The sequence below is a fragment of the Phycodurus eques genome, chromosome 6 (genome assembly GCF_024500275.1).
Source record: "Phycodurus eques isolate BA_2022a chromosome 6, UOR_Pequ_1.1, whole genome shotgun sequence".
In the NCBI taxonomy this organism is placed as follows: domain Eukaryota; kingdom Metazoa; phylum Chordata; class Actinopteri; order Syngnathiformes; family Syngnathidae; genus Phycodurus; species Phycodurus eques.
Window position 1 is genome coordinate 21,851,602 of NC_084530.1, and position 15,025 is coordinate 21,866,626.

Here is a 15,025-nt window from a genome sequence, read left to right on the forward strand (position 1 = left end):
GTCCACGCGGCACCTCTCGGCCAGCTCCACCAGGTAGATGAACACGTCGCTCAGCTCGTGGGCGAGCTGCTCCCGCTCCAAGTCGCTCCAGTCGGGCAGGCCCTCGCCCACCTCGCCCTTCCACTGGAAGAGCTCCGAGACTTCGCCCACCTCGCCCACCATGGCCAGGAGCAGGTTGCGGGGCTGGTGGAACTTGTTCCAGTCGCGCTCGTCGGTGAACTCGGCCTGCATGCGACGGATGTCCTCCACGCTCGGCTCCGGGCTGAAGGTGAAGCGGTCCTCCGTGGAGGTAGCGACGCGTGGCGGCGCGGTTCCGTTCACCGGACCGTCTTCGAATGCTTTCCCGTTTGTGGCCATCATGTTGAAGCGACTTGGCTCAACGTTGGAGTCCCTCGCTATAACTCGTCCCGCCAAACTTCGACCCGGAAATACGTCGTTTTCACTGCCGTGGGATTTGTAGTTTAAACACGAGCTTCTCGCGTGGGCTACAATCCTTGAAGAACTACAATTCCCACGGGTAGCCGCGCTTCACAAACATCATGGCAGCCTCCTCCGTCACAGCAAGAGTCCGCTACAAAATGATAAAAAGAACATTATTATTGTGTCCTAATGCGTCGTGTACAATCCGGAGATTAAACGTAGAATCTTCGCGATATGATGGCCAGTTGCAAAGGTAGGACTAAAAGGTGAAGACGATAAATTGGAATAAATGTTCGCGTTGTGGCTAACCTGCTAGCTCGTCTGTAATTTATCAGCTAGTAGTTATTATTGTCGTTACGATGTTGTTCTTGTAATTTCTCCTTCTTTCCTCGTAATTTCGCTATTTTTCTTTTCATTGTATCCTTCATAGTTGGCAAATCAAAATGCAATTACGCCGGATGATTATTGCTACCATTGACCAAAATGTAAAATCTTTTCTCGTAACATTTAGACTAAATTTTTATCTTGGTAACAGTACAATATTTTTGGGGTAATATCTCGTAATTTCACTATACTACTTTGTTATGTAATTCTATTATTTTTAAAATTATTATTATTATTATGGTACCTTAACAGCTTTTTTTTCATCCCGTTGCAAATTTATTCTCCTAACTTGACAACTTTTTTCTCATATCGTTACAAATGTTTTCTCACAACGTTGCAACTCTGTCCTCGTATTAGTACATTTTTGTTCTACCAATATGACTTTATTTTCTTAACATTACATCATAATTCTTGTAATATTATGACTTTCTTATGTTTTCTCATCACAGTTAAAGTTTTTCTCTTAACAGTGCATCTTGACTCGTTAGTCTTGTAAACATTTGGCTTAATATTCTGACTATTTTTTTTAAAAATACTTCTTTTGTGTAACATTGCAACATTATCCTTGTAAAAGTAAATTTTTTTCCCCTCGTAATATTCTGACTTTCTGATCGTAGCTTTACAATTTTTTTTTGTCATAACAGTGCAACATTTTCTCGTAACAGTAAAACTTTAATTATGTGAACTTGCAACTTAATGTTACGACTTTATTTGAAAAACTCCACGAGTTTTTTTCGTGTAACATTGCAACTTACTCAACATATTGTGACTTTTTAAAAAATTATTTACTGTGCAGTGTTTCCATGCAGCTGGAAGGCGTGGTCGGACTGGAGATCCACGCCCAGATTCAAGCCCGCACAAAAATTTTCTCCGACTCGGCCGTCCACTTCCTTTCGCCTCCCAATTCCCTTGTGTCTTTCTTCGACGCCTCTTTGCCCGGTACATTACCTGTAAGAACTTGAATCACAAGCGTCACATAATCGTCTATAGTTCGTCATGATAATAATCACCATTTGTGATTTGCCAGGTCCTGAACAGACGATGTGTAGAGGCAGCTGTAATGACGGGATTGGCCCTCAACTGCCGTATCAACGCGAAGTCATTTTTTGACAGGAAGCACTACTTCTACGCAGATCTTCCCGTAAGTTTTCAGTGCTATCATCTTCTGTCAGGTCATTTGCTTGTTTCATATTTGGGGATAATTTATTTTTAATTTTTTTTGTGCTGGAGTCATTAAATCCCCCACCAAGCGGTGTTATCCAACCAAATGAGCCTGACTGTGATTAGGTCTGGGCCGGTTACCGATTTCTAGGTATGCCGCGGTTTGAAAAAGTCACCGTTTCAAAACCACAAAAATTTACCATCAGCGGTATGAACTGTTTAATATATCCATATTTATTTATTTGTTTCACGTCTTCAAAGACAGCAGAAAATGTTGTTACTGTGCGTTTGTACTGTTGAGTGCAAGTTTTCTAGTTAAAAGACGTAAAACAAATGTTTTTGGAACATAACCGCTGACGAGCGACACGGAGCCTTCCTATTCCAGGAGAAGTTGGGGATCGAGCGTGTGGAGAGAGAAAGAGAGAGAGAGAATTTAATATACTGCTACTTGTCTTTTTAAAAAACGTTTGTTGAAAACAAAAACAAAAATTGTGGTGTTTTTTTTGGGGGGGGGGGATTTGCATTTCTATTCATTTTAATGGAAAAATGTGTTTTGAGATAAGAGCATGGTCACACAACAGATTAAAGTCATCTCAAGTATTACAAATTGAAAAATGTTCAAATAAAATTTAAAGAAGAATATTTTAAAATATATTTTAAAAAATGTAAATGTTAAAATTAAATTGAATAAGAAAAAATGTATATATAAACATATAAGCACAATGTGTGTGTATCCTAAAACTAATACTTGTTACTCACTTTAAAAAAAAAATGTGTCCAATTTATTTTGCTAAACTCTATTGAGGGAAGTTCAATTTACTTGATTTATTTCCTATTTTGCTGCAATGACTTCATTCAAGTCCTTTTGTGTAGGAGTCTAATAAGCCTGGCACCTATTTGATGAACTCTTCCTTGCGGAGGTTCTCCAAACGTGTCATATTGCGAGGGCATGCCTTGTGCGCAGCCCCCCTTTGGGCCACCGGTGTATTTGCCATTGGATTTAGGTCCAGGCTCTGACTTGGCCGTTAAAAAAACAAAAAAAAGTTTTCATTCTGTAGTAGTCTGTCGGGCCATTCTGCTAGTGAAAGCCCACCGCTGCGCTTCACTCCCACCTTGCTCGTGGAGTATGAGTCATGTTATACAATAGGGTTGCCACAGCAACGCGGGCAGCTCGTACACACCGGGGGGGGGGGCAGCGAGAGGAATACGGCAAGCAGATGAAATATTTATTATTCTCCTGCTTTTCAGGAAGAAAAAAAGAAACCTTTAGAGGGAAAATGCGCAACACTCGCCTGCTGCATTTTAATGAACGGGTGCAGCTGGCCTCAATTTTACATCATTTATTCACATTTTTGTTCTTACTATTTTACATTTTGTATATTAACATTACTGAGTATTTTTTTAAGGCTGAGAAGTTAAATTGGTGCTCATTATTTTACCAGTTGGCATGGAGGCTAAAAGAAGAGCAGTAATGAGAGTGGGTATTCAAATTATAGAAGAGGGGGGGGAAAGAGGAATTGTTTTGCTTCTGCCTTGTAAATTGAGTACACCCACCATCAAGTTGCTCATCCTGTTACAATGAGTGTTTCCACCTTGGTTTGACTGCCCCCTATTGGCACAAAGTGGATATTTTTAGACATTTTCAAGAGAAAAACCTTGACATTTGGTCATCTCATCAACACCTTTAATTCGAGGTATGACTGTGGCTTTCCCCCCCCCCCCCAAGTATAATTTTGACTGTATTACTGTTGAATTTACACCATCCCCTTCAGATTAACATCAGTTGACACCGAAAACACATGATCTATGTGGTTTAAAAGCTGTTGACATATGAATATTTCAATCCGAAACCATTTTTTTGGGTCATTGTCGTGGCTCATGGCAAAATAATTGCACCTCCAGAAAGCCCTCTTTGAGGCCTTAAATTTGAGGTATGACTACAAGTTTTTTTTTAAAGTTGAATTTGGACCTTGAATTTTGTCTTGAGGCTCCTTAAGGCAGTTGCTACAAAAAAATAGCATGATTGGCGTATGTGGTAATATACAGGTAGATCTCAATAAATCAGTATAGTGTCAAAAGCTTAATTTAGTTAGGTCGTTCAATTCAAAAAGGGAAACTCACAGTGATGCACGGCACACACTCAGAGTGAAATATGATGTTGGACGAGAAAGCCTGACTCTCAGTCTCCGCTCTAACTCACCCCAAAGATGTTCTATCGGGTTGAGGTCAGGACTCTGTGCAGGCCAGTCAAGTTCATATCCCCCAAACTCTGTCATCCATGTCTTAATGGAATGGCCTGAGTTACATAGGGATTAATATCAAGTGTTGAGTGTTGATTCAGTGGTTCATCATAAGATCTATTAAAGAGGTTGGTCATGGTTTTTAGTCATAGCATCATCATATGAAGGAATATAGAATAATAGATTTGGGCATATAAGGTACACGATGTTTATTTTTGACATTATATAACTGTTACATGAGGTCCTTTAGATCAAAGTCAATTGCCACACAAAAAAAAAAACATGAACATCTATCCATCCATTTTCTGTACCGCTTATCCTCGGCAAGTGGAGATTTTTTGGACAATTTTAAAGACAAAAAAATAGCTTTTTTCTTTCATCATTGTCTCCTGTATGGAGGGGACATAGTCATTAGGGGGCTTTTATTTTGGGGGTTTTAATTCTTTCTTTTTTTTATGGGTTTTTGTTGGCCGTAGACTGGCTGTGATGAAAGTGCATGTAAATGTCTAGTTAATCAAGAGTAAATCCATTTTTGATCTGGATCTCTTTAATTTGAGGTATGACACAATGTGGTCTTATGGAAATCTATTTTTGATTTTTGTTTTTTTTGTTAATATATAAACAATTGCACCATTTAAAAAAGGTTTTTGGTCATTGAGGCATCATATCAGGGCATATTGACAACATAATTATACATTGGAAAAGCTTCATCAAGACCTTTATTTAAAGGTATGACTCGATGTTTGTTGAAATTGAAAATCTATTTTGGACGTTTTTCCGGGTGAACAATTGCAAAGAAAAAAGAGAGACTAATTCTAAAATAGAACAAACTCGTGTGACTTTTGAGTGTATTTTGTACGTTTCACGTCAGGCGGGCTACCAGATCACGCAGCAACGGCGGCCCGTGGCGGTGGACGGTTTGCTGCACTACAGCGTCCTGGGCGGCAAGAAAAGGAACCAGGTGCTCCGGAAGAACATCCGCATCAAGCAGATCCAGCTGGAGCAGGACAGCGGGAAGAGCCTGCACGACGACGCCCGCGGCCAGACGCTCGTCGACCTCAACAGAGCGGGTGAGAGCCCCCTCGTCGGGAAGCGGGGTGAAGCGGCGTTAAAGCCTGGTGATGTCACATGGTCAGGTGTGGGCCTGATGGAGCTGGTGATGGAGCCCGACATGACGTGCGGCGAGGAGGCGGCGGCGGCCGTCAGGGAGCTTCAGCTCATTCTGCAGGCCCTCGGCACCTGTCAAGGAAACATGTCGGGTATGACGGTCACTCACTCAATTTGCTTTCTCGAGCTGATGTCGCTCAGTCTTAATGAAAAATGGCAAATCACAACAAAGTCGTTGTGAGTAGAACCAGCCCATTGGGGCCCATGCCGATACCTATATTGGGGGCTAAAAAAAAATGATGCATACAATAACCGATATATCGGCGGATATATGAAATAAGAACATAGGTGTACACAGGATATATACTGTAGTTGAAGACAAATTCTTATAATACCCAGAATATAATTCAAGACAAAGAAGCAGAACACTACTAAATTACGAGAAGGAACTTTAATTACAACATACAGATTGTAGGCTGTATACACTAAACCCCCCTCCATCGCGGGGGTTACGTTACAGACCCCCCGCGATAAATGAAAATCCATGATACAGAAATACCAATGGAAATGGAATTTGTTTTGTTTTTTTACTTGAAATTCCTTTACGGCCTTCAAACACACTTTTAAAACAATACACACACATTTTAAACACTGAATATATTGAGAGAGCGCAATAGCAATGGATAAAAAAATGGTGAAAATATCTCAATTAATAACACATACAGTACAAAAAATAGGGTGTTCACATCCCGGAGAGACTGTACTGCGGTACTATCAACTGCCGTAACTAGTTTAAAAAAAGTATTGTGCAATAATAATAATTTTTTAAACATATGAAAAAGGGGGACCGCACTATAGTGGTGTTTTACTGTAGTATTATATTAGATAATGATGGACGTGAATTACCAGTTGCACATGTTTGTTTATCTCACCAAGATAATTTACTGGAGACAACTTTAAAAACCATAATGCCTGACTTCCTCTTTAATTTCGGGTGTGGGTTGTTTGCACTTCTGATGGACAGGTCCACCTGAATTTTGTGTTGCTTGGTGAGCACACACAAACATTTGGGTGCAAATGTTTTCAAATTTTCCGTTCCTGAGTGAGTTTTTCATGAGGGAGTTCATGTGTGCTAACCCCCACCACCCCAAAAAAGGAAAAGATATAAGTGACTTTTCTGCAGAGGGCCAGCTAAGGGTGGACGCCAACGTGTCGGTGCACAGGCCGGGGGAGCCGCTCGGCGTCAGGACAGAAGTGAAGAACATCAACAGCGTTCGATACCTGGCCAGGGCTATCGGTAAGTGATCTCGTACAGACGGTCCTCTGTTAACGACGGTCCTGATGTACACCGTTTCGAGGTTACAAATGGCACGTGAGGAACTAGTAAGAGCAGCGTTGTAAGTTAAGTTAACTGCTTACTGTTTTTCCATTGTATTGTTTTATATTCATGGCCTAGATGTGTCTTCCATACAAATATTTCTTGTAATTATGACTTGACTACTGCGTGAGCGCTTAGGTTATTGATAGTGCGGTGTGTACAGACTTGCCTCAGAGTTCAAGTAATGATTTGAGCAGCGTAGTTATTTATCTTGGAAGTGCAAAGTAATACAAGTACAGGTAACTTTTGATTATTGTAAAAGAAAAGCATTGCCTTTCAAAGTCGGCAATAGGTTTCTTTTTTGTTCTATTGTTGGACTATCAATTTTGTCTTTAGCTCCTCATCATTGATACTTTTATCAAAGGTTATACAGTGGATATAAAAAGTCTACACAGCCCTGTACTAATGCCAGATTTTGAAGAGAAATGGAAAAAAAACCTTTCCCGTCATTAATCTTCCCTATAATCTGTGCAATTTAATAATAATAATAATTTTTAAAAAAAATTCTGGAAGGGACGGAAGACTATACAACGGAGATAATGTGATTGTACAGGTGTGTCCACACACCTGTACAATCAAACCCTCTTATAAGTGTGGATGTGGCTGTGTTCACAATTAATAAGACACATTCAAAGTCATGTTAAACAGGAGTCAGCATTTAAAGTGCCTCTGATTTACCCCAAATAAATTTCAGATGTTCGAGTTGTCTTTTCAGGGGTGCTTACACTTCTTATGTCCACTGTACACACAAACAAAATTTGAATATTCCTAACTGCCAACATCATACAATTTAAAAAATAACTACATTAAATAGTTAAAAAAAAAAAACATTTGAATTTAAATTTCATGACTTGTAGAGACACCGTAGCTCACATGTCTGTCAGTCAGGCAACCAGTCCAGAGTCAGCTGGCTCCAGCTCACCCACAATCCTATTGAGGACAATTGATATGGAAAATTGCCAACTTCCTGTCTATTTTACAACATGAGTTCTTAAGACCTTTTATATAGTATACAGTGTCATCAGGGGATCAATAATGCGCTTCACGTTGTTTCGTGACCAGACTACGAGATCCGGAGACAGATAGATGTCGTGCGGCGAGGAGGCAGCGTGCGCAACGAGACCCGCGCCTATGACTCCAAATCCGGGTAAGAGCGGTGCCGGGTTTATTACCATCACACTAATGATGCCGAATGGGAGTCGTTTTGGGCGGCGCACGCTTTCCTCTCTCTGTCTTCACCCATGAGTCCTTCCAACATGGAAAGTTGAATGAATGGCGCACCTGAGCCCAGGCGCTTTTTTTGTAGGACGACTGTGGCCATGAGGGACAAAGAGGGTCTCCAGGACTACAGGTGACTGAAAACTAGCTGCATCTGCTGGATACAGCATTAGGTACACCTGAGATCCAATACAAGAGCTGTGTCTACAATTGTAACTTTTACAGGCAAAATAGTTAAGTTAGTCAGTCACTTAAACAGTTAATTGATCAGGCTGGTTCTAAAGTTAATAGGTCGCTTAGTTGCCGAGTTAGAAAGTGAGTTACGTTCGTGAGTTGCGATAGACAGAATGCTAATCAGTTAGTTGGTCAATTGGTTGCAAAGTTAGTCAGTCAAAAAAATTTTCAGTTAGTTAGCTAGTTCAAAAGTTGGTTAGTTAACCAGTCAGTTATTAAACAGTTAGTTGATAAGGCATTACCTAGCTAGAAAGTTAGCCAGTAAGGTGTCGAGAAAAGACAGGTGAGAAACGGTTAGTTGAGGTAGTCGGTTATAAAGTTAGTAAGAAAGTCAGTTGGTTAGTTAATTTAGTCAGATAGTTTAATGAGTTTAATAGAAAGCTAGTCAGTTACAAAGTTAGAATGGTAATTCGTGTGTTAGTTGCAATGTTAGTAAAAAGTTGTAGTCAGCTTGAAAAATATTTTGTTAGTTAGTTAATCAGCTAATTCAAAAGTGGGTTAGTTACTCAGTCAGTTATGAGTTAAATTGGCGATAAGGCAGTTTGTTAGAAAGTTAGTCTGTTGCTACATAGCGACAAAGTTAAGTAAGAAAGTTGAACAGTTGATAAGTTAGTTAGTTATAAACTTAGAAAGTTGGTTGGTAGTGTTGGGCATCGAGAACCGATTGGAACCGGGACTAACGTTCCCGTTCTCCCGGAATAGTTCAAATTTAAAAATGTCGGTTCCCAGTTTCGATGCCTACAATCCGCCCGCTCCGCAGAAGTGGCGAAAACCAACGAAGGAGAACACGCACGAAGATGTGCTTGTGGCGGCGAACAAAAGCGTATCTTAACTTTGTCAAAATGAATGGCCAGTCGCCTCAGTGCAACACTTGGAATAAGATTACATTGTGCAAATGAGGCTTTCACGATGCGTAGCGTCTGACGTGCTCCGGGCCTCAGCCTATACCACGCGGAGCTTCAGTCAAGTCAACTCTGTCAATTGGGTGAGGGGAAACGATAAAAATAAGAGAAACGGTTGCTTGCACTTTTGCACTGATGATTTTTAGCGTTTATTTTGGTCTTGAAATCAACGTAAGCACAGATGACCGAAAAAGAAAAGCTTAACGTTGAGCTAAAACTTCACCGTAGCAACAAAATGCTGAGTTCCGGTGCGTACCCTTCAATATAAAAGGCTTAAGCTTAAAACATGAAGTCAAGTTAAAACTTGCACATACAAACCATTTGAAGAGATAAAACAGTCCCAAATATCTGTTTTAACTATGCTGTATTTACAGTTTAGCTGAAACAATTAATGAATATTAAGTCAATCGGCTAAGTTGCACACACAGTGCCTTTTAGTACATAGGTTTGATGTTGATACTGGTTATAAAGAACCCCGAGTCAAATGTTCATTTTAGTCTGTGCTGTGGGCTGCTAACAAAATAGATGTTAATAATTTGTGCACACTTTATTTGACCCAGCCCCCTAAAAGAATCGGGATCGTTTGGAATCGGAATCGAAATAAGGAACCGGAATCGCTCAAATTCAAACGATGCCCAATGCTATTGGTTCGTTAGTTAGTTGGTCAGGCAGTTTGTTGGAAAGTCAGTCTGTTAGAAAGTTGAACAGTGTGAGATGAACACGTTTAGGTCGGTTCAGCCTTGGTGGCATCCCTCCGTCTTTATTACTGTGATTGGAGCTCATTAGCTTGTGCAGGTGTACCTAATGTTGTGTTCCACTTATTGTCATCTTTGTCACGTGACACGTTTCCGCTCCTTCAGGTTCATGCCCGAGCCCAACCTTCCCCCTCTGATAGTGTACGAAGACCCTTCCCGCATTCCCTCGGGTGCTGACGTCCGGCAGGCGGTGGTGGTGCAGAGTTTGCGGGCCAAGCTGCCCGAGCTGCCTGGCGTGAGGAGAGACAGGCTGGTGGAGACGTACGACGTCCTGCCCGAGCACAGCTTCACCCTCTTGGTCAGTCCCACTATCAGGGCTCCAAGTCGACTTTAGGGTTTAAAGACATCATTAATAAATTAACATTGGCAGTGTTGCCACATGTAAAATGAGCCTTCGAACTGCAATGTTCAGCTTCTCCGATACAGACAGACCTCTCCAAATGTGTGGATAAACCACTGCTTTTATAACGTATAAGTGGGTACCATGTCTTTGGCAGTGCTCCACGCAACTGACGCTGATTGCCTTCCACCGGGCTCCTTTCTTGTCATACAGTAAATCATGTGAAAATGTTCTGTTTCTTAGCGGAAAAGTTGCTAATTTGGCAAAACTGGCTGCTTTTATGATGTTCTGTTCGCAGCCATGTTGTTGACGCAAGCAGTGCACGTCAGCGGGGACAGAAGCTACACACAAAAAAAAAAACACTTTTGAAATTGGCCTGACAATTAAACAACAATGAATGGCCGAGCCCTAGTCTGATTGTTGTTGTTGTTGTTGTGTGGTGCAGAACGAGGAAGGCCTAGTGGAATACTTTGAGAGTGTGCTGAAGGCCACCAGCCGGGAGCCCAGGAAGGTGATTGGCTGGGTGACCAACGAGCTGCTGGCCTTCCTCAAACAACAAGACTTGAACGTCAGCCAAAGGTGACGCGGGCGGACAAAACGTCCTCACTGAGTGGCGGCGCCGTCATGTAAAGTACAAAATACATTCGCTCCCCGTTGGAAATACAGCGGTGCCTTGAGATACGAGTTTAATTTGTCCCGTGACCACACTTGTAACGTAAAACGCCTCAATCATCTTTCTCCATTAAAATGAATGGAAATTCAATCCGTTCCAGCCTCCTCGCCCCTCCAAATTTTGTTTTTGTTTTTTAGCACTCTACAATATTGCACTAGAGTAATAAGATGAATGTCAGTAATTTAACAGGTTTTGCCCCATTGGTTAATGCTGCAATTAATTTCATTGTGCTGTTCCTTCTGGTGTGCCCGCCTTGGCCACCGCAAGGGAGTATAATACAGTCATGCACAAACGAAGAATAGGACTTCTACTACTATTGTGTCTCAGCAAAATGCTTGTAAATGACTTTGCTTTACGTTTAGTTTGACAGTCAACTATTTTTATATAGTTTACTATTTATCAAACTGCCGCTTATCGTGAAGTGAGTTGAATTTAGTTTCCGCTACCATAGAGTGCTCGCATCTCAAGGTTGCACTCGCAAATCAAAGCAAAAAAAAAAAATCATCCGAATGACAGCTTGTATCTCGAAAAACTCCATAAGTGGAGTGAGTCATTCGTATCTCAAGGCACCACAATCCAAAAAGAAATGATCTGTTTGAGGTGGTTGTCTCAGTTAGCTAGTTGGAAAGGTAGTCAGCTGGTTAATTAGTTAGTCATTCAGCTAGAAATTTATTCAGTTTGATGGCTAGATAAATAAGTGATTTCAGGTTTAAACTCAAATCGGGATCTGCCAAGTAAAAATGTTGGTTGTTTTTTTTGGTCTTTTTTTCAACTGCAATATTTTTCTTCAAACAAAGCAAAATATACAGCTTGGTGTGCCAACTCCTTGTATTGATGAATGAAGTGTGAATCTGCAATGATTGCTTTTGCTGTGATTTTAGCCATGTCTCTCCTTCCTCCATGGCCCAGCTGCTGGAGCTCCTGGAAGCAGGAAGCATCTCCTCTTCAGTGGCCAAGCAGGTCAGTACTCACACACACACACACACAGGTGGTTAGTATTACTCATGTGTGCCTGCGTGTGTGTCGCCGTCTCAGGTGTTCCAGGAGATGTGGAGGTGTTCAGGTGCAAAGACAGCGTCTCAGATCATCCACGAGCAGGACTTGAGCCTCATTAGTGACATGGAGCAGGTGCACGTCATCTGCGCCAAGGTTCTGGACTCTCATCCGCACGAGGTCGGGGGCTGCCATCCTGTCAAGTTCATGATGCTTTGAGATTAAATTGCCATACAAACATGCATCTTTTTTTATTATTATTTTTTAGATTGAACATATTCATTGTTTCACTTTTGTAACAGTTAATGCTAAAAAATAAGATTTAAAATTTAAATTAAAACATTTACATTCCATATTTCAAAAGGATTGTTTTAATTTTATTTTATTATTAATCGATTGGATTTTTACGTTGTTGCGTATAGGTGCAAGCCTTCCGAGCGGGCAACAAGAAAGTTCTGAACAAGCTGATGGGTTCGGTTCAGAAGGAGACCAAAGGCCGGGCTGACCCGGTTGCGGTGCGGAAGATTCTGCAGGACAAAATTTCAGAAACTATGAGTTGATTGTACGACGTAAACTACTAATAAGCATCCCTCCAACTGCATGTATTGGCTATATGTAAATAATGTACTTTTTCTTTTTTATAATGCATTACCTTCCTTTCACGAAACGTCACAAGAACCAATTGATAATTCCTCACTGTGTATATTTATATTCACTTTGTATCGCCACATCATCTTTCTACATTGAAATGAATGAAAATGTTATCCGTTCCAGCCTCCCACACAATTTTTTTAATAGGGAAAATTGTACTATAATATTGTACTTTGAGAAACAGTACCAGTATACTTAAATAAAATGTAAAACAATTTTTTTGCATTATTTCATGCTACGATTCAATTCAGTGTGCTACTCCTGGTGTGTCAACCTTGGCCACTGGGAGGCAGTATAATACTGTACAGTCTTGCAGATACATACAAAGACCAGACTTCTGTTACTACTCAGTAGATTGCTGTAATAGTACTCGTTTTTTTGTAAATAGGATAAATAATGTAGACCTGAGTATTGTTCTCTTAGCTGTCTACGTGTTCCATTTTTGTTCAAAATATCTGTGCTTAAAGGGCTGTGTAACTTGACTATCAATGCTAATCGTTATCATGTCAATTGGATTTTCCATTATGTGTTAGCATTAAGCTAGCCGGCCGGTCTTAAGGCAACGTAGTTTGATTGTTTTACTGGATACGCATAAATCTTTTGATGTTTAGTGGGGGAGTGACAAATAGCTTAAAGCTTCTTTTTTATGTTCCCCTTCCCATTTGAAGGGTTTTTTTTTTGTTTTTTTTGGGGGGGGGGGGGTGAATGTACAATCAATATGATAAACTTACCTTTCCAACAGAATTGTTGCCAATTACCCATCACTTTTTAATCATCTCGGCTGCCTGAGGTCCCGTGGCACAGGTGGATATTCCGCCATAGTTTCAGCAAAGCTCCTGAAGCCCTAGCTAACAGGTCAGCGAGAGGGTGTCGGCTGCACGTTGACTAGCTATGAGTGTGTCCACGAGTGCTTGACATGATTGACACCTCGTCAAAATGACATTTCACAAATTTTTATGTGCTGCCATTCTTTGTCATCAACAAAATAAGCACAACAAAAAGACTATTGCATCATTCATTGCCCGTATAATGTCGCTACAAAACCAAACCAAAAGGAATTGAACATAAATTTAACATCATCTCAAAGACTGCATCACACGCTTTTGTCTTATTTTCTTGATTGATTCGAGCCATTCTCAGATATTTTTTTAAAACTAAAGTGAAAATATTAATTAAATTGTCATATTTGTCAATCATTCCAGTTTGATCCTTTTTAAACAGGCACTAAAATGTAAATGTAGGCAACACGAAGGGATCTTTTTACCTGTTTTTGTGACAGCTCATGTTTAAGCTTAACGGGGAAATATGTCAAACTTTTTAAAAGCTTGCATACAAATAGCTGGGCTTCTGAAATAGCTGTTTACCCGTCAAGTGTGAAATTAAACCACCAACTAAATATTCTATGAGCTGCCTATTTCCCAAACTGTGTCTGTGAGCGAGCCTTTAGAATTTTGACGGATTGTGATGTCACAGTGGGGCTAATTTACACGATACTGCCCACATCCAGTTTCTTGGCAGCTTAGCTAAAAAAAAATTGTCGTCTCTTTTAAAAGGCGCTAGTAGAGAGACCGCTTTGTAACAGACAGTGCGAGACACAACACCATAACCCCCACGCCAAAAATAGCTTAGAAAGGAACACTTAAATAACCCAACCACCTTACCTGACAATGTTTCTTAATATTCTCCTTAATTTGCATAGTGAATACGATATGTACAAGTCATTAAATAGGCTGGCGTGGCAGAAAGTGGAGGAAATATGGCTTTACCCATAGACACTGAGGTACCAATAATAAGAATAGAAACGCCACTTTATGAGATTGAAAAGAGACCGCACCCTTGCTCAAAATAAGACAGTCCGTAGGCATATTGTGCTTGCTGATGCTAATGTCGCTAACGCTAGACCAGGCTGGAGTCCAAAAAGGCCGCCCGCCCTGAGACAATAGAATTAAAGGGCCGGTAATAGCTAAAAAAGATCAAATAAATACAAATATATATCTAATGTCTTTGGTTGGTGGCCTGAAAAGATGATAGAAAAATAAAAAGTCTTCGTTTGTTGTATTAGGAGTTGCTTTACTCTTCCATGGGAATGTAAGACAAGATGGAGTGCTCTTGGGCCAGGGCGGCCAGTTCTTTGAGGAACTCGCTGAAGAGGACGGTGGCAAACACGTCGGTCCGCTCGGCAGAGATGGACCGGGGCTGTGGAGGCGGGGAGCTCTTCAGAATGCCGCCGCTTCGCACTCGATTGCTTCTGTCTGAAGAGGACAATGCAATATGCATTGGGTACACCTGAGCAATACAATAATATAGTGCATTTTTGATTGCTTATTGCATGCTTAAAAAATATGACCTTCTTTTGAAGGTAGGCAATATATATATATATATATACACACATATATATATATATATATATATTCACTAGAATGTTTCCATTTCCTGTAGACAGGTACGTGATCAAAAGAGAAAAGTCAGTGCAGTTTTGGGACTTTCGCATGTTGCTTAAGGGTGTCTCGGCAGTGCCATGATTACAAAAGGTACACCACAACTCTACCTATTCTCACAAGATCATGAT

The 15,025-nt window shown here is 40.7% G+C and overlaps 2 protein-coding genes across 12 annotated transcripts in view; one reads left to right on the forward strand and one right to left on the reverse strand.

Annotated features, from left to right (window-relative positions):
• Positions 1 to 12,769, forward strand: gatb (glutamyl-tRNA(Gln) amidotransferase, subunit B). 9 transcript variants are annotated; one of them, XM_061678905.1, is made up of 13 exons: positions 3 to 268; positions 1,614 to 1,754; positions 1,832 to 1,945; positions 5,077 to 5,275; positions 5,342 to 5,464; positions 6,496 to 6,609; positions 7,753 to 7,837; positions 7,997 to 8,041; positions 9,905 to 10,097; positions 10,585 to 10,718; positions 11,694 to 11,772; positions 11,848 to 11,985; positions 12,228 to 12,768. In XM_061678905.1, the coding sequence occupies exons 1-13, from the start codon at positions 38 to 40 to the stop codon at positions 12,363 to 12,365; spliced, it is 1,734 nt and encodes a 577-aa protein (XP_061534889.1). In that variant the 5' UTR covers positions 3 to 37; the 3' UTR covers positions 12,366 to 12,768. The 9 variants fall into 9 exon arrangements, 8 of the variants coding, with proteins under 8 accessions (XP_061534889.1, XP_061534890.1, XP_061534897.1 ...); XM_061678913.1 differs by having other exon boundaries at positions 182 to 268; positions 1,601 to 1,754; positions 12,228 to 12,763; XM_061678909.1 differs by lacking the exon at positions 3 to 268 and adding an exon at positions 503 to 673 and having other exon boundaries at positions 1,614 to 1,743; positions 12,228 to 12,767.
• fhip1aa (FHF complex subunit HOOK interacting protein 1Aa) overlaps positions 11,639 to 15,025 on the reverse strand; it is a 26,778-nt gene continuing 23,391 nt past the window's right edge. For all 3 annotated transcript variants that reach the window (XM_061678904.1, XM_061678902.1, XM_061678903.1), the window contains one exon: positions 11,639 to 14,708. In XM_061678904.1, coding sequence (XP_061534888.1) covers positions 14,527 to 14,708 — 182 coding nt within the window. In that variant the 3' untranslated portion in view covers positions 11,639 to 14,526. The remainder of the gene's footprint in view (positions 14,709 to 15,025) is intronic.